The 26,827-nt window shown below is 42.8% G+C and overlaps 1 protein-coding gene across 7 annotated transcripts in view; it reads left to right on the top strand.

The window, feature by feature from the left end:
- Positions 1-26,827, top strand: part of tjp2b (tight junction protein 2b (zona occludens 2)) — a 237,124-nt gene that overhangs the window by 183,683 nt on the left and 26,614 nt on the right. For all 7 annotated transcript variants that reach the window (XM_045695321.1, XM_045695327.1, XM_045695324.1 and 4 more), the window contains 6 exons: positions 1,228-1,333; positions 12,561-12,709; positions 12,980-13,043; positions 14,489-14,639; positions 16,556-16,664; positions 21,257-21,476. In XM_045695321.1, the coding sequence (XP_045551277.1) occupies positions 1,228-1,333; positions 12,561-12,709; positions 12,980-13,043; positions 14,489-14,639; positions 16,556-16,664; positions 21,257-21,476 (799 nt within the window). The remainder of the gene's footprint in view (positions 1-1,227; positions 1,334-12,560; positions 12,710-12,979; positions 13,044-14,488; positions 14,640-16,555; positions 16,665-21,256; positions 21,477-26,827) is intronic.

The raw sequence follows: 26,827 nt of genomic DNA on the forward strand, positions 1-26,827 counted from the left end.
AGCCACACTGATCTGGATTAATCTGATCTATCTAGTTGTAGAATACATAGCCACACTGATCTGGATTAATCTGATCTATCTAGTTGTAGAATACATAGCCACACTGATCTGGATTAATCTGATCTATCTAGTTGTAGAATACATAGCCACACTGATCTGGATTAATCTGATCTATCTAGTTGTAGAATACATAGCCACACTGATCTGGATTAATCTGATCTATCTAGTTGTAGAATACATAGCCACACTGATCTGGATTAATCTGATCTATCTAGTTGTAGAATACATAGCCACACTGATCTGGATTAATCTGATCTATCTAGTTGTAGAATACATAGCCACACTGATCTGGATTAATCTGATCTATCTAGTTGTAGAATACATAGCCACACTGATCTGGATTAATCTGATCTATCTAGTTGTAGAATACATAGCCACACTGATCTGGATTAATCTGATCTATCTAGTTGTAGAATACATAGCTACACTGATCTGGATTAATCTGATCTATCTAGTTGTAGAATACATAGCCACACTGATCTGGATTAATCTGATCTATCTAGTTGTAGAATACATAGCCACACTGATCTGGAGACTAACCTCTTTAATTGTTATGAGTCATGGATAGTATCATATTTCATACTAAATACTTTATGTCAGCCATTTTATCATGACTTTGTCAGATGTTCAGAGTTTCTAACAGTCATTCTGGATTAGATTGACAGTATAGAACAGAACTGTATGCAGTGTGAGGTCACTCAGAGCATGTTATAGAGAGGCAGAACATTCTTCAGTTCCTCCACCTCTATCTGATTCCAACACAGCTAGGAGACTGGTGATGGGCCTTCTTCTTGGGACAACCAATCAGGTTTCCACTGGTGTACAAATTCTCCTGGTGAAGTGAACACAGTGAATACGATATGCTTATGTCTAATCTCTCTGTTTCTCACTCACTCTCTCTCACTCTCTCCAACTCTCTCTTTCTTTCTCCCCTCTCTTTCTCCCTCTCTCTCTCACTCCCCCTCTCTCTCTTCCTCCCTCTCTCTCTCCTCTCTCTCTTTCTCCTCTCTCTTTTCCCCTCTCTCTCGCTCCGCCTCTCTCTCTTCCTCCCTCTCTCTCTCCTCTCTCTCTCTTTCTTTCTCCCCTCTCTCTCTCTCTTACTCTCCCTCTCTATCTCTTTCTCTCTCTCTCTCTCTCTCTCTCTCTTTCTCTATCTCTTTCTCTCAGATATTTCAGAGATGGAGTCCTACCATTCCTACTCTCCCCAGGAGGACAGGAGATCTCGCCAGTCTGACCTGTCCTCCCATTCCTCTAATGAGAGAGACTACCCCAGGTAGGATGGAGGGAGGGAGTAATAGTAGTTCTATAATAGATAGAGATGGAGAGAGAATTTAACCCATTCCTCTAATGAGAGAGACTACCCCAGGTAGGATGGAGGGAGTTATAGTAGTTCTATAATAGATAGAGATGGAGAGAGAGAATTTAACCCATTCCTCTAATGAGAGAGACTACCCCAGGTAGGATGGAGGGAGTTATAGTAGTTCTATAATAGATAGAGATGGAGAGAGAGAATTTAACCCATTCCTCTAATGAGAGAGACTACCCCAGGTAGGATGGAGGGAGGGAGTAATAGTAGTTCTATAATAGATAGAGATGGAGAGAGAGAATTTAACCCATTGCTCTAATGAGAGAGACTACCCCAGGTAGGATGGAGGGAGGGAGTTATAGTAGTTCTATAATAGATAGAGATGGAGAGAGAGAATTTAACGTGTCCGTTGATGAATAGATGGATATGAGAAGAGGAGAAGAACACAGATACAGTGTACCTCAGTCAGAAATATTATGAAAGTTGTTACTGTACAATAAATAATACACTACATTCTTAGTATCCAACCTGACTGGATGGATGTGAGATGAGTTACAGGAGGTGAGCTACAATATAGGTCAGGTACTGTTCCAGTATACTGTAGGTCAGATAGAGTTACTGTTCCAGTATAGATTTTACCAGGTAAGTTGACTGAGAACACATTCTCATTTACAGCAACAACCTGGGGAATAGTTTCAGGGATGAATGATCTAATTGTAAACTGGGGATGATTAGGTGACCATGATGGTATGAGGGCCAGATTGGGAATTTAGCCAGGACACCAGGATTAACACCCCTACTCTTACGATAAGTGCAACGGGATCTTTAATGACCACAGAGAGTCAGGACACCCATTTACCATCCCATCCAAAAGACAGCACCCTACACAGGGCAGTGTCCTGAGGCATTGGGATCTTTTTTAGACAAGAGGAAAAAGTGCCTCCTACTGGCCCTCCAACACCACTTCCAGCAGCATCTGGTCTCCCATCCAGGGACTGACCAGGACCAACCCTGCTTAGCTTCAGAAGCAAGCCAGCAGTGGGATGCAGGGTGGTACGCTGCTGGCGACAATCAGGATCAGGTAGAGTTACTGTTCCAGTATTGTTCTAGTATAGATCAGGTAGAGGTACTGTTCCAGTATTGTTCTAGTATACTGTAGGTCAGGTAGAGGTACTGTTCCAGTATTGTTCTAGTATAGATCAGGTAGAGTTACTGTTCCAGTATTGATCTAGTATACTGTAGGTCAGGTAGAGGTACTGTTCCAGTATTGTTCTAGTATAGATCAGGTAGAGTTACTGTTCCAGTATTGTTCTAGTATAGATCAGGTAGAGTTACTGTTCCAGTATTGTTCTAGTATACTGTAGGTCAGGTAGAGTTACTGTTCCAGTATTGTTCTAGTATAGATCAGGTAGAGTTACTGTTCCAGTATTGTTCTAGTATAGATCAGGTAGAGTTACTGTTCCAGTATTGTTCTAGTATACTGTAGGTCAGGTAGAGGTACTGTTCCAGTATTGTTCTAGTATACTGTAGGTCAGGTAGAGTTACTGTTCCAGTATTGTTCTAGTATAGATCAGGTAGAGGTACTGTTCCAGTATTGTTCTAGTATACTGTAGGTCAGGTAGAGGTACTGTTCCAGTATTGTTCTAGTATAGATCAGGTAGAGTTACTGTTCCAGTATTGTTCTAGTATACTGTAGGTCAGGTAGAGGTATTGTTCTAGTATAGATCAGGTAGAGTTACTGTTCCAGTATTGTTCTAGTATAGATCAGGTAGAGTTACTGTTCCAGTATTGTTCTAGTATACTGTAGGTCAGGTAGAGTTACTGTTCCAGTATTGTTCTAGTATAGATCAGGTAGAGTTACTGTTCCAGTATTGTTCTAGTATAGATCAGGTAGAGTTACTGTTCCAGTATTGTTCTAGTATACTGTAGGTCAGGTAGAGGTACTGTTCCAGTATTGTTCTAGTATACTGTAGGTCAGGTAGAGTTACTGTTCCAGTATTGTTCTAGTATAGATCAGGTAGAGGTACTGTTCCAGTATTTTTCCAGTATAGATCAGGTAGAGTTACTGTTCCAGTATTGTTCTAGTGTACTGTAGGTCAGGTAGAGTTACTGTTCCAGTATTGTTCCAGTATAGATCAGGTAGAGTTACTGTTCCAGTATTGTTCTAGTATATTGTAAGTCAGGTAGAGGTACTGTTCCAGTATTGTTCTAGTATACTGTAGGTCAGGTAGAGGTACTGTTCCAGTATTGTTCCAGTATAGATCAGGTAGAGTTGCTGTTCCAGTATTGTTCTAGTATAGATCAGGTAGAGTTACTGTTCCAGTATTGTTCTAGTGTACTGTAGGTCAGGTAGAGTTACTGTTCCAGTATTGTTCTAGTATAGATCAGGTAGAGTTACTGTTCCAGTATTGTTCTAGTATAGATCAGGTAGAGGTACTGTTCCAGTATTGTTCTAGTATAGATCAGGTAGAGTTACTGTTCCAGTATTGTTCTAGTATACTGTAGGTCAGGTAGAGTTACTGTTCCAGTATTGTTCTAGTATAGATCAGGTAGAGTTACTGTTCCAGTATTGTTCTAGTATAGATCAGGTAGAGTTACTGTTCCAGTATTGTTCTAGTATACTGTAGGTCAGGTAGAGTTACTGTTCCAGTATTGTTCCAGTATAGATCAGGTAGAGTTACTGTTCCAGTATTGTTCTAGTATACTGTAGGTCAGGTAGAGGTACTGTTCCAGTATTGTTCTAGTATAGTAGGTCAGGTAGAGGTACTGTTCCAGTATTGTTCTAGTATAGATCAGGTAGAGTTACTGTTCCAGTATTGTTCTAGTATAGATCAGGTAGAGTTACTGTTCCAGTATTGTTCTAGTATAGATCAGGTAGAGTTACTGTTCCAGTATTGTTCTAGTATAGATCAGGTAGAGTTACTGTTCCAGTATTGTTCTAGTATACTGTAGGTCAGGTAGAGGTACTGTTCCAGTATTGTTCTAGTATAGATCAGGTAGAGTTACTGTTCCAGTATTGTTCTAGTATAGGTCAGGTAGAGGTACTGTTCCAGTATTGTTCTAGTATACTGTAGGTCAGGTAGAGGTACTGTTCCAGTATTGTTCTAGTATAGATCAGGTAGAGTTACTGTTCCAGTATTGTTCCAGTATACTGTAGGTCAGGTAGAGTTACTGTTCCAGTATTGATCTAGTATACTGTAGGTCAGGTAGAGTTACTGTTCCATTATTGTTCTAGTATACTGTAGGTCAGGTAGAGTTACGGTTCCAGTATTGTTCTAGTATAGATCAGGTAGAGTTACTGTTCCAGTATTGTTCTAGTAGTAGATCAGGTAGAGTTACTGTTCCAGTATTGTTCTAGTATACTGTAGATCAGGTAGAGTTACTGTTCCAGTATTGTTCTAGTATAGATCAGGTAGAGTTACTGTTCCAGTATTGTTCTAGTATACTGTAGGTCAGGTAGAGGTACTGTTCCAATATTGTTCTAGTATAGATCAGGTAGAGTTACTGTTCCAGTATTGTTCCAGTATAGATCAGGTAGAGTTACTGTTCCAGTATTGATCTAGTATACTGTAGGTCAGGTAGAGTTACTGTTCCAGTATTGTTCTAGTATAGATCAGGTAGAGTTACTGTTCCAGTATTGATCTAGTATACTGTAGGTCAGGTAGAGTTACTGTTCCAGTATTGTTCTAGTATACTGTAGGTCAGGTAGAGGTACTGTTCCAGTATTGTTCTAGTATAGATCAGGTAGAGTTACTGTTCCAGTATTGTTCTAGTATACTGTAGGTCAGGTAGAGTTACTGTTCCAGTATTGTTCTAGTATAGATCAGGTAGAGTTACTGTTCCAGTATTGTTCTAGTATAGATCAGGTAGAGTTACTGTTCCAGTATTGATCTAGTATACTGTAGGTCAGGTAGAGTTACTGTTCCAGTATTGTTCTAGTATACTGTAGGTCAGGTAGAGGTACTGTTCCAGTATTGTTCTAGTATAGATCAGGTAGAGTTACTGTTCCAGTATTGTTCTAGTATACTGTAGGTCAGGTAGAGGTACTGTTCCAGTATTGTTCTAGTATAGATCAGGTAGAGTTACTGTTCCAGTATTGATCTAGTATACTGTAGGTCAGGTAGAGGTACTGTTCCAGTATTGTTCTAGTATAGATCAGGTAGAGTTACTGTTCCAGTATTGTTCTAGTATAGATCAGGTAGAGTTACTGTTCCAGTATTGTTCTAGTATACTGTAGGTCAGGTAGAGTTACTGTTCCAGTATTGTTCTAGTATAGATCAGGTAGAGTTACTGTTCCAGTATTGTTCTAGTATAGATCAGGTAGAGTTACTGTTCCAGTATTGTTCTAGTATACTGTAGGTCAGGTAGAGGTACTGTTCCAGTATTGTTCTAGTATAGTAGGTCAGGTAGAGTTACTGTTCCAGTATTGTTCTAGTATAGATCAGGTAGAGGTACTGTTCCAGTATTATTCCAGTATAGATCAGGTAGAGTTACTGTTCCAGTATTGTTCTAGTGTACTGTAGGTCAGGTAGAGGTACTGTTCCAGTATTGTTCCAGTATAGATCAGGTAGAGTTACTGTTCCAGTATTGTTCTAGTATATTGTAAGTCAGGTAGAGGTACTGTTCCAGTATTGTTCTAGTATACTGTAGGTCAGGTAGAGGTCCTGTTCCAGTATTGTTCCAGTATAGATCAGGTAGAGTTACTGTTCCAGTATTGTTCTAGTATAGATCAGGTAGAGTTACTGTTCCAGTATTGATCTAGTATACTGTAGGTCAGGTAGAGGTACTCTTCCAGTATTGTTCTAGTATAGATCAGGTAGAGTTACTGTTCCAGTATTGTTCTAGTATACTGTAGATCAGGTAGAGTTACTGTTCCAGTATTGTTCTAGTATAGGTCAGGTAGAGTTACTGTTCCAGTATTGTTCTAGTATAGATCAGGTAGAGTTACTGTTCCAGTATTGTTCTAGTATAGATCAGGTAGAGTTACTGTTCCAGTATTGTTCTAGTATAGATCAGGTAGAGTTACTGTTCCAGTATTGTTCTAGTATAGATCAGGTAGAGTTACTGTTCCAGTATTGTTCTAGTATACTGTAGGTCAGGTAGAGTTACTGTTCCAGTATTGTTCTAGTATAGATCAGGTAGAGTTACTGTTCCAGTATTGTTCTAGTATACTGTAGGTCAGGTAGAGTTACTGTTCCAGTATTGTTCTAGTATAGATCAGGTAGAGTTACTGTTCCAGTATTGTTCTAGTATACTGTAGGTCAGGTAGAGTTACTGTTCCAGTATTGTTCTAGTATAGGTCAGGTAGAGGTACTGTTCCAGTATTGTTCTAGTATAGATCAGGTAGAGTTACTGTTCCAGTATTGTTCTAGTATAGGTCAGGTAGAGGTACTGTTCCAGTATTGTTCTAGTATAGATCAGGTAGAGTTACTGTTCCAGTATTGTTCTAGTATACTGTAGGTCAGGTAGAGGTACTGTTCCAGTATTGTTCTAGTATAGATCAGGTAGAGTTACTGTTCCAGTATTGTTCTAGTATACTGTAGGTCAGGTAGAGGTACTGTTCCAGTATTGTTCTAGTATAGATCAGGTAGAGTTACTGTTCCAGTATTGTTCTAGTATACTGTAGGTCAGGTAGAGGTACTGTTCCATTATTGTTCTAGTATAGATCAGGTAGAGTTACTGTTCCAGTATTGTTCCAGTATACTGTAGGTCAGGTAGAGTTACTGTTCCAGTATTGATCTAGTATACTGTAGGTCAGGTAGAGTTACTGTTCCATTATTGTTCTAGTATACTGTAGGTCAGGTAGAGTTACTGTTCCAGTATTGTTCTAGTATAGATCAGGTAGAGTTACTGTTCCAGTATTGTTCTAGTATACTGTAGGTCAGGTAGAGTTACTGTTCCAGTATTGTTCTAGTATAGATCAGGTAGAGTTACTGTTCCAGTATTGTTCTAGTATAGATCAGGTAGAGTTACTGTTCCAGTATTGTTCTAGTATACTGTAGGTCAGGTAGAGGTACTGTTCCAGTATTGTTCTAGTATAGATCAGGTAGAGTTACTGTTCCAGTATTGTTATAGTATAGATCAGGTAGAGTTACTGTTCCAGTATTGTTCTAGTATACTGTAGGTCAGGTAGAGGTACTGTTCCAGTATTGTTCTAGTATACTGTAGGTCAGGTAGAGTTACTGTTCCAGTATTGTTCTAGTATAGATCAGGTAGAGTTACTGTTCCAGTACTGATCTAGTATACTGTAGGTCAGGTAGAGTTACTGTTCCATTATTGTTCTAGTATACTATAGGTCAGGTAGAGGTACTGTTCCAGTACTGTTCTAGTATAGATCAGGTAGAGTTACTGTTCCAGTATTGTTCTAGTATAGGTCAGGTAGAGTTACTGTTCCAGTATTGTTCTAGTATAGATCAGGTAGAGGTACTGTTCCAGTATTGTTCTAGTATACTGTAGGTCAGGTAGAGGTACTGTTCCAGTATTGTTCTAGTATTGATCAGGTAGAGTTACTGTTCCAGTATTGATCTAGTATACTGTAGGTCAGGTAGAGTTACTGTTCCAGTATTGTTCCAGTATAGATCAGGTAGAGTTACTGTTCCAGTATTGTTCTAGTATACTGTAGGTCAGGTAGAGGTACTGTTCCAGTATTGTTCTAGTATACTGTAGGTCAGGTAGAGTTACTGTTCCAGTATTGTTCTAGTATAGATCAGGTAGAGTTACTGTTCCAGTATTGATCTAGTATACTGTAGGTCAGGTAGAGGTACTGTTCCAGTATTGTTCTAGTATAGATCAGGTAGAGTTACTGTTCCAGTATTGATCTAGTATACTGTAGGTCAGGTAGAGGTACTGTTCCAGTATTGTTCTAGTATAGATCAGGTAGAGTTACTGTTCCAGTATTGTTCTAGTATACTGTAGGTCAGGTAGAGGTACTGTTCCAGTATTGTTCTAGTATACTGTAGGTCAGGTAGAGGTACTGTTCCAGTATTGTTCTAGTATAGATCAGGTAGAGTTACTGTTCCAGTATTGTTCTAGTATAGATCAGGTAGAGTTACTGTTCCAGTATTGTTCTAGTATAGATCAGGTAGAGTTACTGTTCCAGTATTGTTCTAGTATACTGTAGGTCAGGTAGAGGTACTGTTCCAGTATTGTTCTAGTATAGATCAGGTAGAGTTACTTTTCCAGTATTGTTCTAGTATACTGTAGGTCAGGTAGAGGTACTGTTCCAGTATTGTTCTAGTATAGATCAGGTAGAGTTACTGTTCCAGTATTGTTCTAGTATAGATCAGGTAGAGTTACTGTTCCAGTATTGATCTAGTATACTGTAGGTCAGGTAGAGTTACTGTTCCAGTATTGTTCTAGTATAGATCAGGTAGAGTTACTGTTCCAGTATTGTTCTAGTATACTGTAGGTCAGGTAGAGTTACTGTTCCAGTATTGTTCTAGTATACTGTAGGTCAGGTAGAGTTACTGTTCCAGTATTGTTCTAGTATAGATCAGGTAGAGTTACTGTTCCAGTATTGTTCTAGTATACTGTAGGTCAGGTAGAGGTACTGTTCCAGTATTGTTCTAGTAGTAGATCAGGTAGAGTTACTGTTCCAGTATTGTTCCAGTAGTAGATCAGGTAGAGTTACTGTTCCAGTATTGATCTAGTATACTGTAGGTCAGGTAGAGTTACTGTTCCAGTATTGTTCTAGTATAGTAGGTCAGGTAGAGGTACTGTTCCAGTATTGTTCTAGTATAGATCAGGTAGAGTTACTGTTCCAGTATTGTTCTAGTATACTGTAGGTCAGGTAGAGTTACTGTTCCAGTATTGTTCCAGTATAGATCAGGTATAGTTACTGTTCCAGTATTGTTCTAGTATACTGTAGGTCAGGTAGAGGTACTGTTCCAGTATTGTTCTAGTATACTGTAGGTCAGGTAGAGGTACTGTTCCAGTATTGTTCCAGTATAGATCAGGTAGAGTTACTGTTCCAGTATTGTTCTAGTATAGGTCAGGTAGAGGTACTGTTCCAGTATTGTTCTAGTATAGATCAGGTAGAGTTACTGTTCCAGTATTGTTCTAGTATACTGTAGGTCAGGTAGAGGTACTGTTCCAGTATTGTTCTAGTATAGATCAGGTAGAGTTACTGTTCCAGTATTGTTCTAGTATACTGTAGGTCAGGTAGAGGTACTGTTCCAGTATTGTTCTAGTATAGATCAGGTAGAGGTACTGTTCCAGTATTGTTCTAGTATACTGTAGGTCAGGTAGAGGTACTGTTCCAGTATTGTTCTAGTATAGATCAGGTAGAGTTACTGTTCCAGTATTGTTCTAGTATACGTAGGTCAGGTAGAGTTACTGTTCCAGTATTGATCTAGTATACTGTAGGTCAGGTAGAGTTACTGTTCCATTATTGTTCTAGTATACTGTAGGTCAGGTAGAGTTACTGTTCCAGTATTGTTCTAGTATAGATCAGGTAGAGTTACTGTTCCAGTATTGTTCTAGTATACTGTAGGTCAGGTAGAGTTACTGTTCCAGTATTGTTCTAGTATAGATCAGGTAGAGTTACTGTTCCAGTATTGTTCTAGTATAGATCAGGTAGAGTTACTGTTCCAGTATTGTTCTAGTATACTGTAGGTCAGGTAGAGGTACTGTTCCAGTATTGTTCTAGTATAGATCAGGTAGAGTTACTGTTCCAGTATTGTTATAGTATAGATCAGGTAGAGTTACTGTTCCAGTATTGTTCTAGTATACTGTAGGTCAGGTAGAGGTACTGTTCCAGTATTGTTCTAGTATACTGTAGGTCAGGTAGAGTTACTGTTCCAGTATTGTTCTAGTATAGATCAGGTAGAGTTACTGTTCCAGTATTGATCTAGTATACTGTAGGTCAGGTAGAGTTACTGTTCCATTATTGTTCTAGTATACTGTAGGTCAGGTAGAGGTACTGTTCCAGTATTGTTCTAGTATAGATCAGGTAGAGTTACTGTTCCAGTATTGTTCTAGTATAGGTCAGGTAGAGTTACTGTTCCAGTATTGTTCTAGTATAGATCAGGTAGAGGTACTGTTCCAGTATTGTTCTAGTATACTGTAGGTCAGGTAGAGGTACTGTTCCAGTATTGTTCTAGTATAGATCAGGTAGAGTTACTGTTCCAGTATTGATCTAGTATACTGTAGGTCAGGTAGAGGTACTGTTCCAGTATTGTTCTAGTATAGATCAGGTAGAGTTACTGTTCCAGTATTGTTCTAGTATACTGTAGGTCAGGTAGAGTTACTGTTCCAGTATTGTTCTAGTATACTGTAGGTCAGGTAGAGTTACTGTTCCAGTATTGTTCTAGTATAGATCAGGTAGAGTTACTGTTCCAGTATTGATCTAGTATACTGTAGGTCAGGTAGAGGTACTGTTCCAGTATTGTTCTAGTATAGATCAGGTAGAGTTACTGTTCCAGTATTGATCTAGTATACTGTAGGTCAGGTAGAGTTACTGTTCCAGTATTGTTCTAGTATAGATCAGGTAGAGTTACTGTTCCAGTATTGTTCTAGTATACTGTAGGTCAGGTAGAGGTACTGTTCCAGTATTGTTCTAGTATACTGTAGGTCAGGTAGAGGTACTGTTCCAGTATTGTTCTAGTATAGGTCAGGTAGAGTTACTGTTCCAGTATTGTTCTAGTATAGATCAGGTAGAGTTACTGTTCCAGTATTGTTCTAGTATAGATCAGGTAGAGTTACTGTTCCAGTATTGTTCTAGTATACTGTAGGTCAGGTAGAGGTACTGTTCCAGTATTGTTCTAGTATAGATCAGGTAGAGTTACTGTTCCAGTATTGTTCTAGTATACTGTAGGTCAGGTAGAGGTACTGTTCCAGTATTGTTCTAGTATAGATCAGGTAGAGTTACTGTTCCAGTATTGTTCTAGTATAGATCAGGTAGAGTTACTGTTCCAGTATTGATCTAGTATACTGTAGGTCAGGTAGAGTTACTGTTCCAGTATTGTTCTAGTATAGATCAGGTAGAGTTACTGTTCCAGTATTGATCTAGTATACTGTAGGTCAGGTAGAGTTACTGTTCCATTATTGTTCTAGTATACTGTAGGTCAGGTAGAGGTACTGTTCCAGTATTGTTCTAGTATAGATCAGGTAGAGTTACTGTTCCAGTATTGTTCTAGTATACTGTAGGTCAGGTAGAGTTACTGTTCCAGTATTGTTCTAGTATAGGTCAGGTAGAGGTACTGTTCCAGTATTGTTCTAGTATAGATCAGGTAGAGGTACTGTTCCAGTATTGATCTAGATACTGTAGGTCAGGTAGAGTTACTGTTCCAGTATTGTTCTAGTATACTGTAGGTCAGGTAGAGGTACTGTTCCAGTATTGTTCTAGTATGTAGGTCAGGTAGAGTTACTGTTCCAGTATTGTTCTAGTATACTGTAGGTCAGGTAGAGGTACTGTTCCAGTATTGTTCTAGTATAGATCAGGTAGAGTTACTGTTCCAGTATTGTTCTAGTATACTGTAGGTCAGGTAGAGGTACTGTTCCAGTATTGTTCTAGTATAGATCAGGTAGAGTTACTGTTCCAGTATTGTTCTAGTATAGATCAGGTAGAGTTACTGTTCCAGTATTGTTCTAGTATACGTAGGTCAGGTAGAGGTACTGTTCCAGTATTGTTCTAGTATAGATCAGGTAGAGGTACTGTTCCAGTATTGTTCTAGTATACGTAGGTCAGGTAGAGTTACTGTTCCAGTATTGTTCTAGTATAGATCAGGTAGAGTTACTGTTCCAGTATTGTTCTAGTATACTGTAGGTCAGGTAGAGGTACTGTTCCAGTATTGTTCTAGTATAGATCAGGTAGAGGTACTGTTCCAGTATTGTTCTAGTATAGATCAGGTAGAGGTACTGTTCCAGTATTGTTCTAGTATAGATCAGGTAGAGTTACTGTTCCAGTATTGTTCTAGTATACTGTAGGTCAGGTAGAGGTACTGTTCCAGTATTGTTCCAGTATAGATCAGGTAGAGTTACTGTTCCAGTATTGTTCTAGTATACTGTAGGTCAGGTAGAGGTACTGTTCCAGTATTGTTCTAGTATAGGTCAGGTAGAGTTACTGTTCCAGTATTGTTCTAGTATAGATCAGGTAGAGTTACTGTTCCAGTATTGTTCTAGTATAGATCAGGTAGAGTTACTGTTCCAGTATTGTTCCTGTTTCCAACCTGTCCAGTGTGTCCTTCCCACCCAGACCTCTAACCAGCTTGGAAGACTCTCCAAGGGTAGCCAAGATGTCGGCTATGGCCTCACCTTTCAGGGTTCCCCCTCTACAGGACCCCCCCGCCCCAGGCCCTGCTAACCTGGAATCAGCGGGTCCACCACGCCTCGACGAGCCACAAGGTACCCACAATGCATATTTTACCCACATTGCAATGCATCAAGAACAAGTGGCCTCAAATCCTACCTAGGCCCTGTCAAATCCTACCGAGGCCCTGTTTAAATGTAATCTTATAACATTAGTACCCTGATTTTTAGACTACTGCTTTTCAACCTGACATTGTCCTTCACTGAATGAGTATGTAGCCAACGAGTCCGAGTGGTCATTGATGAGAACTCACCCGTCACTATTTGTTTCGATGTGTTAATCCATATGTGTTTGTTGTTTTCCAGCGTCAGCAAAGACCACTCCTAAGATCCTGTTACGCCCCAGCCCAGAGGATGAAGAGCTCTACGGGTGAGTAGATCACAGCCCAGAGTTATACTGCTCTATAAGAAACCCTCTGACCTGACTGTTTAGTAAAGGTTACATATGGAAGAGGAAGAGTCAGAGGGGCAGGAGAATGAAAGGAGTGATAGTGTTCCTCTCCTCTCTTCTATTTATTATTTAACCTTTATTTAACTAGGCAGGCCGTCACACCCTGACCATAGAGAGCCCTTGGTTCTCTATGGTGTAGTAGGTCAGGGCGTGACTTGGGGGTGTTCTAATTCTATATTTCTATGTTGGTGTTTTGTGTGGTTCCCAATTAGAGGCAGCTGGTAATCGTTGCCTCTAATTGGGGATCATATTTAGGTAGCCCTTTTCCCACCTGTGTTGTGGGATATTGTTTTGTGTATGTGGCAACACTACTTTCACGTTTCGTTGTTTTTTTTTTTTTTTTTAAGAAGTTTCACTTATTTAAAAGATGTGGAACTCAGCACACGCTGCGCCTTGGTCCGTCTCTTATCACGAACTTGACACAAAATGTTGGACAAAACACACATCACAACAAGAGAGACACCACAACACTACATATAGAGAAACTTGAGACAGCAACACAACATGGTAGCAACACCACATGACAACACAGCATGGTAGCAACACCACATGACAACACAGCATGGTAGCAACACCACATGACAACACAGCATGGTAGCAACACCACATGACAACACAGCATGGTAGCAACACCACATGACAACACAGCATGGTAGCAACACCACGACACACAACATGGTAGCAACACCACATGACAACACAGCATGGTAGCAACACCACATGACAACACAGCATGGTAGCAACACCACATGACAACACAGCATGGTAGCAACACCACATGACAACACAGCATGGTAGCAACACCACATGACAACACAGCATGGTAGCAACACCACATGACAACACAGCATGGTAGCAACACCACATGACAACACAGCATGGTAGACATGACAACAGCGTAGCAACACCACATGACAACACAACATGGTAGCAACACCACATGACAACACAGCATGGTAGTAACACCACATGACAACACAGCATGGGAGTAACACCACATGACAACACAGCATGGCAGCAACACCACATGACAACACAACATGGCAACACCACATGACAACACAGCATGGGAGCAACACCACATGACAACACAACATGGCTGCAGCACAACATGGTAGCAGCACAAAGCATGGTACAAACATTATTAGGCACAGACAACAGCACAAAGGGCAAGAAGATAGAGACAACAATACATCACACGAAGCAGCCACAACTGTCAGTAAGAGTGTCCATGGTTGAGACTTTGAATGTAGAGACAGAGATCAAATTGTACAGTTTGAGTGTTTTTTTGCAGTGTGTTGATGTGTATTTCACTAGCTGAGTTCATCCTGCTGGAACCACTTGTAATCTTGCCATCCATTCAGGGCTAACACGGTAATGGTGAGTTTCCAGAAGGGGGACAGTGTGGGTCTGAGGCTGGCGGGGGGCAACGATGTGGGCATCTTCATCGCTGGCGTCCAGGAGGGCAGTCCTGCCGAGGAGGAGGGCCTACGCACTGGAGACCAGATCATGAAGGTAACCACCTTTGGCACTGTGAGCGGCTTTGACCGTCTGAATTCAATACAAAACTTGTAAAACCACAAGTGAACACAAACTTTCTGAAAGATCTGTTGTGTTGAATCTAGACGTACAGTGAGGGAAACAAGTATTTCATCCCCTGCTGATTTTGTACGTTTGCCCACTGACAAAGAAATGATCAGTCTATAATTTTAATGGTAGGTTTATTTGAACAGTGAGAGACAGAATAACAACAAAAAATCCAGAAAAACACATGTCAAAAATGTTAGAAAATGATTTGCATTTTATTGAGGGAAATAAGTATTTGAACCCCTCTGCAAAACATGACTTAGTACTTGGTGGCAAAACCCTTGTTGGCAATCAAAGAGGTCAGACGTTTCTTGTAGTTGGCCACCAGGTTTGCACACACCTCAGGAGGGATTTTGTCCCACTCCTCTTTGCAGATCTTCTCCAAGTCATTAAGGTTTCGAGGCTGGCGTTTGGCAACTCGAACCTTCAGCTCCCTCCACAGATTTTCTATGGGATTAAGGTCTGGAGACTGGCTAGGCCACTCCAGGACCTTAATGTGCTTCTTCTTGAGCCACTCCTTTGTTGCCTTGGCCGTGTGTTTTGGGTCATTGTCATGCTGGAATACCCATCCACGACCCATTTTCAATGTCCTGGCTGAGGGAAGGAGGTTCTCACCCAAGATTTGACGGTACATGGCCCCATCCATCGTCCCTTTGATGCGGTGAAGTTGTCCTGTCCCCTTAGCAGAAACACACCACCAAAGCATAATGTTTCCACCTCCATGTTTGACGGTGGGGATGGTGTTCTTGGGGTCATAGGCAGCATTCCTCCTCCTCCAAACACGGCGAGTTGTTGATGCCAAAGAGCTCCATTTTGGTCTCATCTGACCACAACACTTTCACCCAGTTGTCCTCTGAATCATTCAGATGTTCATTGGCAAACTTCAGACGGGCATGTATATGTGCTTTCTTGAGCAGGGGGACCTTGCGGGCGCTGCAGGATTTCAGTCCTTCACGGCGTAGTGTGTTACCAATTGTTTTCTTGGTGATTATGGTCCCAGCTGCCTTGAGATCATTGACAAGATCCTCCCATGTAGTTCTGGGCTGATTCCTCACCGTTCTCATGATCATTGCAACTCCACGAGGTGAGATCTTGCATGGAGCCCCAGGCCGAGGGAGATTGACAGTTCTTTTGTGTTTCTTCCATTTGCGAATAATCGCACCAACTGTTGTCACCTTCTCACCAAGCTGCTTGGCGATGGACTTGTAGACCATTCCAGCCTTGTGTAGGTCTACAATCTTGTCCCTGACATCCTTGGAGAGCTCTTTGGTCTTGGCCATGGTGGAGAGTTTGGAATCTGATTGATTGATTGCTTCTGTGGACAGGTGTCTTTTATACAGGTAACAAGCTGAGATTAGGAGCACTCCCTTTAAGAGTGTGCTCCTAATCTCAGCTCGTTACCTGTATAAAAGACACCTGGGAGCCAGAAATATTTCTGATTGAGAGGGGGTCAAATACTTATTTCCCTCATTAAAATGCAAATCAATTTATAACGTTTTTGACATGCGTTTTTCTGGATTTTTTGTTGTTGTTATTCTGTCTCTCACTGTTGAAATAAACCTACCATTTAAATTATAGACTGATCATTTCTTTGTCAGTGGGCAAACGTACAAAATCAGCAGGGGATCAAATACTTTTTTCCCTCACTGTATGTTGTGGAATCTAGCCAGTAAAACAACCCCTTGTTTCCCCATGAACCTGTGTGTGTGTGTGTGTGTGTGTGTGTGTGTGTGTGTGTGTGTGTGTGTGTGTGTGTGTGTGTGTGTGTGTGTGTGTGTGTGTGTGTGTGTGTGTGTGTGTGTGTGTGTGTGTGTGTGTGTGTGTGTGTGTGTGTGTGTGTGTAGGTGAATAAGGTAGATTTCCGAGGCATCGTAAGAGAGGAGGCTGTTCTCTGTCTGTTGGAGATTCCTAAAGGAGAGGACGTCACCATACTGGCCCAGAGTAAACCTGATGGTGAGGCTTTACACGCTTCAACATTCTGTTTCACAGTGTTCTAGAGTCTTACACAGCAGTGTTCTAGAGTCATACATGGCATGTCAGTGTTCTAGAGCATTCTAGAGTCTTACAGGGCATGTCAGTGTTCTAGAGCATTCTAGAGTCTTACAGGGCATGTCAGTGTTCTAGAGTCTTACAGGGCATGTCAGTGTTCTAGAGCATTCTAGAGTCTTACAGGGCATGTCAGTGTTCTCGAGTCTTACAGGGCATGTCAGTGTTCTAGAGCATTCTAGAGTCTTACAAGGCATGTCAGTGTTCTAGAGTCTTACAGGGCATGTCAGTGTTCTAGAGCGTTCTAGAGTCTTACAGGGCATGTTAGTGTTCTAGAGCGTTCTAGAGTCTTACAGGGCATGTCAGTGTTCTAGAGCGTTCTAGAGTCATACAGGGCATGTCAGTGTTCTAGAGCATTCTAGAGTCTTACAGGGCATGTCAGTGTTCTAGAGCGTTCTAGAGTCTTACAGGGCATGTTAGTGTTCTAGAGTCTTACAGGGCATGTCAATGTTCTAGAGCATTCTAGAGTCTTACAGGGCATGTCAGTGTTCTAGAGTCTTACAGGGCATGTTAGTGTTCTAGAGCGTTCTAGAGTCTTACAGGGCATGTTAGTGTTCTAGAGTCTTACAGGGCATGTCAGTGTTCTAGAGTCTTACAGGGCATGTCAGTGTTCTAGAGCATTCTAGAGTCATACAGGGCATGTCAGAGTTCTACAGTGTTCTAGAGTCATACAGGGCATGTCCGAGTTCTACAGTGTTCTAGAGTCATACAGGTCATGTCAGAGTTCTACAGTGTTCTAGAGTCATACAGGGCATGTCAGAGTTCTACAGGGTTCTAGAGTCATACAGGGCATGTCAGAGTTCTACAGTGTTCTAGAGTCATACGGGGCATGTCAGAGTTCTACAGTGTTCTAGAGTCATACGGGGCATGTCAGAGTTCTACAGGGTTCTAGAGTCATACAGGGCATGTCAGAGTTCTACAGTGTTCTAGAGTCATACAGGGCATGTCAGAGTTCTACAGGGTTCTAGAGTTTTCATTATGTTTCGCTGTGTCCCATGGGCTTTCCTAGGGTTTTAGGTTCCAATATAGTACCCCAGAGGGTTCTAGACATTTTATTCTAGAACCCTGAAGGTTGCCCTTCAGTATTCACTAGAGTTATCCACATAATGGGATTTCATTGCAGTAGAAAAATAGGTCGATTTTTCCTACTTTGCCTGGGAGATACGTTAGTGTTCACAAAATATTTACTTTCATTAAATGATACAATGTTTCCTGAGGAGACATTTAGTCTGACTTTCAAATAAACAGTGTGGAACAGCTTGACAGGAAGGGAGAAAGTAACACTAGTCCAGTTGAATCGGTGCTTTATGTAGGATATGAGAGGATTCAGGTGAACACTGGAATAACCCCCTGAGCTGTGGTTTATACTGTCCTCTCTATTACACTAACATTGTGGTTTATACTGTCCTCTCTATTACACTAACATTGTGGTTTATACTGTCCTCTCTATTACACTAACATTGTGGTTTATACTGTCCTCTCTATTACACTAACATTGTGGTTTATACTGTCCTCTCTATTACACTAACATTGTGGTTTATACTGTCCTCTCTATTACACTAACACTGTGGTTTATACTGTCCTCTCTATTACACTAACACTGTGGTTTATACTGTCCTCTCTATTACACTAACACTGTGGTTTATACTGTCCTCTCTATTACACTAACACTGTGGTTTATACTGTCCTCTCTATTACACTAACACTGTGGTTTATACTGTCCTCTCTATTACACTAACACTGTGGTTTATACTGTCCTCTCTATTACACTAACACTGTGGTTTATACTGTCCTCTCTATTACACTAACACTGTGGTTTATACTGTCCTCTCTATTACACTAACACTGTGGTTTATACTGTCCTCTCCATGCTCCTCTCTACTCATTACACTAACACTGTGGTTCAGACCCCAGGACTACACACACACACACACACACACACACACACACACACACACACACACACACAGACCCCCCCCACACACACACACAGAGAACAACACACACAGAGGGGCACACAAGTTACTGAATGAGAACATTGCCTCATAAATCCATTGCCCTGAATTGTGACGTATAACTTGTAGACTGTATCTGTATACATGTGTTAGTGTTCATGTATGTACTGTATATAGTCAAGGAATCTAATGAATCGGTAATAACTGTGTCAGTGTGCTGTATATCTGTAATAACTGTATCAGTTAGTGTGCTGTATATCTGTAATAACTGTGTCAGGTAGTGTGCTGTATATCTGTAATAACTGTGTCAGTTAGTGTGCTGTATATCTGTAATAACTGTGTCAGTAGTGTGCTGTATATCTGTAATAACTGTGTCAGGTAGTGTGCTGTATATCTGTAATAACTGTGTCAGTTAGTGTGCTGTATATCTGTAATAACTGTGTCAGTATGCTGTATATCTGTAATAACTGTGTCAGGTAGTGTGCTGTATATCTGTAATAACTGTATCAGTTAGTGTGCTGTATATCTGTAATAACTGTGTCAGTTAGTGTGCTGTATATCTGTAATAACTGTGTCAGGTAGTGTGCTGTATATCTGTAATAACTGTGTCAGTTAGTGTGCTGTATATCTGTAATAACTGTGTCAGTTAGTGTGCTGTATATCTGTAATAACTGTGTCAGTATGCTGTATATCTGTAATAACTGTGTCAGGTAGTGTGCTGTATATCTGTAATAACTGTGTCAGGTAGTGTGCTGTATATCTGTAATAACTGTGTCAGTGTGCTGTATATCTGTAATAACTGTGTCAGGTAGTGTGCTGTATATCTGTAATAACTGTGTCAGTTAGTGTGCTGTATATCTGTAATAACTGTGTCAGTTAGTGTGCTGTATATCTGTAATAACTGTGTCAGGTAGTGTGCTGTATATCTGTAATAACTGTGTCAGTTAGTGTGCTGTATATCTGTAATAACTGTGTCAGTTAGTGTGCTGTATATCTGTAATAACTGTGTTAGTTAGTGTGCTGTATATCTGTAATAACTGTGTCAGTGTGCTGTATATCTGTAATAACTGTGTCAGGTAGTGTGCTGTATATCTGTAATAACTGTGTCAGTTAGTGTGCTGTATATCTGTAATAACTGTGTCAGTGTGCTGTATATCTGTAATAACTGTGTCAGGTAGTGTGCTGTATATCTGTAATAACTGTGTCAGTGTGCTGTATATCTGTAATAACTGTGTCAGTTAGTGTGCTGTATATCTGTAATAACTGTGTCAGTGTGCTGTATATCTGTAATAACTGTGTCAGGTAGTGTGCTGTATATCTGTAATAACTGTGTCAGGTAGTGTGCTGTATATCTGTAATAACTGTGTCAGGTAGTGTGCTGTATATCTGTAATAACTGTATCAGTTAGTGTGCTGTATATCTGTAATAACTGTGTCAGGTAGTGTGCTGTATATCTGTAATAACTGTGTCAGGTAGTGTGCTGTATATCTGTAATAACTGTGTCAGGTAGTGTGCTGTATATCTGTAATAACTGTGTCAGTTAGTGTGCTGTATATCTGTAATAACTGTGTCAGTTAGTGTGCTGTATATCTGTAATAACTGTGTCAGTATGCTGTATATCTGTAATAACTGTGTCAGGTAGTGTGCTGTATATCTGTAATAACTGTGTCAGTTAGTGTGCTGTATATCTGTAATAACTGTGTCAGGTAGTGTGCTGTATATCTGTAATAACTGTGTCAGGTAGTGTGCTGTATATCTGTAATAACTGTGTCAGTGTGCTGTATATCTGTAATAACTGTGTCAGTTAGTGTGCTGTATATCTGTAATAACTGTGTTAGTTAGTGTGCTGTATATCTGTAATAACTGTGTCAGTGTGCTGTATATCTGTAATAACTGTGTCAGGTAGTGTGCTGTATATCTGTAATAACTGTGTCAGTTAGTGTGCTGTATATCTGTAATAACTGTGTCAGTGTGCTGTATATCTGTAATAACTGTGTCTGTTAGTGTGCTGTATACTAGTCTATCTACATGCTCCTGGTGCTCAGACTATCTCTGTAACTATGGGGGCCTCATCTGCAGACAGACAGACAGACAGACAGACAGACAGACAGGCAGGCAGGCAGGCAGGCAGGCAGGCAGGCAGGCAGGCAGGCAGGCAGGCAGGCAGACACCGACATGCAGACAGACACAGGCAGGGAGCAGTGTATTGTGGGAGGTGCGGTACATTAGCCAGCCAGGCTGTGTGTCGAGCTAGCAGCGGGGTTGTTAGGGGAGCGCTGTAGGAGCTCATAGTAACGGTTAGAATGGAATAAATGGAGTAGTATATCAAACACATCCATTCCATGGACACCATTCCAGACAATATTACAAGCCCTTCTCCCCTCAGCAGCCTCCTCTGCCACTGGTCTACCGTTAGTAGTATGAGCAGGCAGTGAAGCCTGATCTCTCTCTCTTTCTCTTTTCCTCGCCCTCTCTCCCTTACCTCCTCCCTCCCCCCTCTCTCTTTCTCCCTCCCTCTCTCTCTCCTCCCCTCCCTTTCTCCAGTCTACAATGACATCCTGGTGTCTGGTCGTGGGGACTCGTTCTTTATCAGGACTCATTTTGAGTATGAGCGGGAGACTCCCCAGAGCCTGGCTTTCTCCAGAGGGGAGATCTTTAAGGTGGTGGATACCCTCTACGACGGCAAGCTGGGCAACTGGCTGGCCATCCGCACCGGCAAGGACAAACAGCTGCTAGAGAAGGGCATCATCCCCAACAAGAGCAGGTAATCACCCCTAAGGCATCATCCCCAACAAGAGCAGGTAATCACCCCTAAGGCATCATCCCCAACAAGAGCAGGTAATCACCCCTAAGGCATCATCCCCAACAAGAGCAGGTAATCACCCCTAAGGCATCATCCCCAACAAGAGCAGGTAATCACCCCTAAGGCATCATCCCCAACAAGAGCAGGTAATCATCCCTAAGGCATCATCCCCAACAAGAGCAGGTAATCACCCCTAAGGCATCATCCCCAACAAGAGCAGGTAATCACCCCTAAGGCACCATCCATAATGAACAGGTAATCATCCCTAAGACATCATCCATAATGAACAGGTAATCACCCCTAAGGCATCATCCATAATGAACAGGTAATCACCCCTAAGGCATCATCCATAATGAACAGGTAATCACCCCTAAGGCATCATCCCCAACAAGAGCAGGTAATCATCCCTAAGGCATCATCCCCAACAAGAGCAGGTATTCACCCCTAAGGCATCATCCCCAACAAGAGCAGGTAATCACCCCTAAGGCATCATCCATAATGAACAGGTAATCACCCCTAAGGCACCATCCATAATGAACAAGTAATCATCCCTAAGGCATCATCCATAATGAACAGGTAATCACCCCTAAGGCATCATTCATAATGAACAGGTAATCACCCCTAAGGCATCATCCATAATGAACAGGTAATCACCCCTAAGGCATCATCCCCAACAAGAGCAGGTAATCATCCCTAAGGCATCATCCTCAACAAGAGCAGGTAATCACCCCTAAGGCATCATCCCCAACAAGAGCAGGTAATCACCCCTAAGGCACCATCCATAATGAACAGGTAATCATCCCTAAGCCATCATCCATAATGAACAGGTAATCACCCCTAAGGAATCATCCATAATGAACAGGTAATCACCCCTAAGGAATCATCCATAATGAACAGGTAATCACCCCTAAGGAATCATCCATAATGAACAGGTAATCACCCCTAAGGAATCATCCATAATGAACAGGTAATCACCCCTAAGGCATCATCCATAATGAACAGGTAATCACCCCTAAGGCATCATCCATAATGAACAGGTAATCACCCCTAAGGCATCATCCCCAACAAGAGCAGGTAATCATCCCTAAGGCATCATCCCCAACAAGAGCAGGTAATCATCCCTAAGGCATCATCCCCAACAAGAGCAGGTAATCACCCCTAAGGCATCATCCATAATGAGCAGGTAATCACCCCTAAGGAATCATCCACAATGAGCAGGTAATCACCCCTAAGGCACCATCCATAATGAACAGGTAATCACCCCTAAGACATCATCCATAATGAACAGGTAATCACCCCTAAGGCATCATCCCCAACAAGAGCAGGTAATCATCCCTAAGGCATCATCCCCAACAAGAGCAGGTAATCATCCCTAAGGCATCATCCCCAACAAGAGCAGGTAATCACCCCTAAGGCATCATCCCCAACAAGAGCAGGTAATCACCCCTAAGGCACCATCCATAATGAACAGGTAATCACCCCTAAGACATCATCCATAATGAACAGGTAATCACCCCTAAGGCACCATCCATAATGAACAGGTAATCACCCCTAAGCCATCATCCATAATGAACAGGTAATCACCCCTAAGGCATCATCCATAATGAACAGGTAATCACCCCTAACTAGAGCAGGTGAGATGAACTGGGAGGAAGCTAAATGATAGTTTCTGAAGGTAGGATTTGGCCCTGCTATAGTAACTTTTAGAAGACAGATATGATTCCCTGGCCGATTCCCTCCTGTTAGGGGAGTGTTCAGTCACATCAGTACCATCTCTCTCTGTCACGTTGGTATGAAGAGATTCGGGAGACAGACGCAGGAATGCGTAATCGTTTTTTAAAATTGTAATTACAGCGTGCCATGGAAAGGCATGGGGACAAAGACCAAACAAACACTATACAAAACACAGGGTTGAACCCCAAACAAAAGAGCGAGGAATACCTCGAATAAATAACACACACTAGTGCACAATGATTATCACACGGGACGAGACCCGTAATCATCTGTGTAATCCACAAGGGCACGAAAGCCCAAAACACACAGCACAGGTACTCACAGCACCAACGGACATAGTAACAATAATCAACAGCACCATGGTGAACAAAGAGCACATATATACAAATACAATCAGTGGGAATAGGGGACAGGTGTGCGGGATGAAAGTTCTGGAGGGATCCGTGACACTCTTCTCTCTCTCTCTTACAGACTCGTCGATCACACGCTGTCTCTCAACTTTGATCCCTACACACACACACACACACACACAAACTGAAACATCTATTTTGTATTGTAAACACACCTGTCTTGGTTCATCTGTCTTCATCTCCCACACCATCTCCTACACTCTTATCGCTCTAGCATACTGCCCTTCCCCTCCCATCATCCTGTCTCCTCATCCCCCTCTTCCCTCCTTCTCTCCCTCTCAACATCCTGTCTCCTCATCATCCTCTTCCCTTCTTCACTCCCTCTCACCATCCTGTCTCCTCGTCATCCTCTTCCCTCCTTCTCTCCCTCTCAACATCCTGTCTCCTCATCATCCTCTTCCCTCCTTCACTCCCTCTCACCATCCTGTCTCCTCGTCATCCTCTTCCCTCCTTCTCTCCCTCTCATCTTCCTGTCTCCTCATCATCCTCTTCTCTCCTTCTCTCCCTCTCACCATCCTGTCTCCTCATTCCTCTCTTCCCTCCTTCTCTCCCTCTCATCATCCTGTCTCCTCATCATCCTCTTCCCTCCTTCTCTCCCTCTCACCATCCTGTCTCCTCATTCCTCTCTTCCCTCCTTCTCTCCCTCTCACCATCCTGTCTCCTCATTCCTCTCTTCCCTCCTTCTCTCCCTCTCACCATCCTGTCTCCTCATTACTCTCTTCCCTCCTTCTCTCCCTCTCACCATCCTGTCTCCTCATCATCCCCTTCCCTCCTTCTCTCCCTCTCATCATCCTGTCTCCTCATTACTCTCTTCCCTCCTTCTCTCCCTCTCACCATCCTGTCTCCTCATTCCTCTCTTCCCTCCTTCTCTCCCTCTCACCATCCTGTCTCCTCATCACCCTCTTCCCTCCTTCTCTCCCTCTCACCATCCTGTCTCCTCATTCCTCTCTTCTCTCCTTCTCTCCCTCTCATCATCCTGTCTCCTCATCACCCTCTTCCCTCCTTCTCTCCCTCTCACCATCCTGTCTCCTCATCACCCTCTTCCCTCCTTCTCTCCCTCTCACCATCCTGTCTCCTCATTCCTCTCTTCCCTCCTTCTCTCCCTCTCACCATCCTGTCTCCTCATCATCCTCTTCCCTCCTTCTCTCCCTCTCACCATCCTGTCTCCTCGTCATCCTCTTCCCTCCTTCTCTCCCTCTCAACATCCTGTCTCCTCATCATCCTCTTCCCTCCTTCTCTCCCACTCACCATCCTGTCTCCTCATCATCCTCTTCCCTCCTTCTCTCCCTCTCATCTTCCTGTCTCCTCATTCCTCTCTTCCCTCCTTCTCTCCCTCTCATCATCCTGTCTCCTCATCATCCTCTTCTCTCCTTCTCTCCCTCTCACCATCCTGTCTCCTCATTACCCTCTTCCCTCCTTCTCTCCCTCTCACCATCCTGTCTCCTCATTCCTCTCTTCCCTCCTTCTCTCCCTCTCACCATCCTGTTTCCTCATCATCCTCTTCCCTCCTTCTCTCCCTCTCACCATCCTGTCTCCTCATTCCTCTCTTCCCTCCTTCTCTCCCTCTCATCATCCTGTCTCCTCATTCCTCTCTTCCCTCCTTCTCTCCCTCTCACCATCCTGTCTCCTCATTCCTCTCTTCCCTCCTTCTCTCCCTCTCACCATCCTGTCTCCTCATTCCTCTCTTCCCTCCTTCTCTCCCTCTCACCATCCTGTCTCCTCATCATCCTCTTCCCTCCTTCTCTCCCTCTCACCATCCTGTCTCCTCATTCCTCTCTTCTCTCCTTCTCTCCCTCTCATCATCCTGTCTCCTCATCACCCTCTTCTCTCCTTCTCTCCCTCTCACCATCCTGTCTCCTCATTCCTCTCTTCCCTCCTTCTCTCCCTCTCACCATCCTGTCTCCTCATCATCCTCTTCCCTCCTTCTCTCCCTCTCACCATCCTGTCTCCTCATTCCTCTCTTCTCTCCTTCTCTCCCTCTCATCATCCTGTCTCCTCATCACCCTCTTCCCTCCTTCTCTCCCTCTCACCAACCTGTCTCCTCATTCCTCTCTTCCCTCCTTCTCTCCCTCTCACCATACTGTCTCCTCATCATCCTCTTCCCTCCTTCTCTCCCTCTCACCATCCTGTCTCCTCATCATCCTCTTCCCTCCTTCTCTCCCTCTCACCATCCTGTCTCCTCATTCCTCTCTTCCCTCCTTCTCTCCCTCTCATCATCCTGTCTCCTCATCATCCTCTTCTCTCCTTCTCTCCCTCTCACCATCCTGTCTCCACATCACCCTCTTCCCTCCTTCTCTCCCTCTCATCATCCTGTCTCCTCATTCCTCTCTTCCCTCCTTCTCTCCCTCTCACCATCCTGTCTCCTCATCATCCTCTTCTCTCCTTCTCTCCCTCTCACCATCCTGTCTCCTCATTCCTCTCTTCCCTCCTTCTCTCCCTCTCATCTTCCTGTCTCCTCATTCCTCTCTTCCCTCCTTCTCTCCCTCTCACCATCCTGTCTCCTCATTCCTCTCTTCCCTCCTTCTCTCCCTCTCATCTTCCTGTCTCCTCATTCCTCTCTTCCCTCCTTCTCTCCCTCTCATCTTCCTGTCTCCTCATCACTCTCTTCCCTCCTTCTCTCCCTCTCACCATCCTGTCTCCTCATCATCCTCTTCCCTCCTTCTCTCCCTCTCATCATCCTGTCTCCTCATCATCCTCTTCTCTCCTTCTCTCCCTCTCACCATCCTGTCTCCTCATTCCTCTCTTCCCTCCTTCTCTCCCTCTCACCATCCTGTCTCCTCATTCCTCTCTTCCCTCCTTCTCTCCCTCTCACCATCCTGTCTCCTCATTCCTCTCTTCCCTCCTTCACTCCCTCTCACCATCCTGTCTCCTCATCATCCTCTTCCCTCCTTCTCTCCCTCTCATCTTCCTGTCTCCTCATTCCTCTCTTCCCTCCTTCTCTCCCTCTCATCTTCCTGTCTCCTCATTCCTCTCTTCCCTCCTTCTCTCCCTCTCAACATCCTGTCTCCTCATATCCTCTTCTCTCCTTCTCTCCCTCTCATCCTGTCTCCTCATTCCTCTCTTCCCTCCTTCTCTCCCTCTCACCATCCTGTCTCCTCATCATCCTCTTCCCTCCTTCTCTCCCTCTCACCATCCTGTCTCCTCATTCCTCTCTTCCCTCTTCTCTCC

This window comes from Salmo salar, chromosome ssa15 (genome assembly GCF_905237065.1).
Source record: "Salmo salar chromosome ssa15, Ssal_v3.1, whole genome shotgun sequence".
NCBI classification, from domain to species: Eukaryota; Metazoa; Chordata; class Actinopteri; order Salmoniformes; family Salmonidae; genus Salmo; species Salmo salar.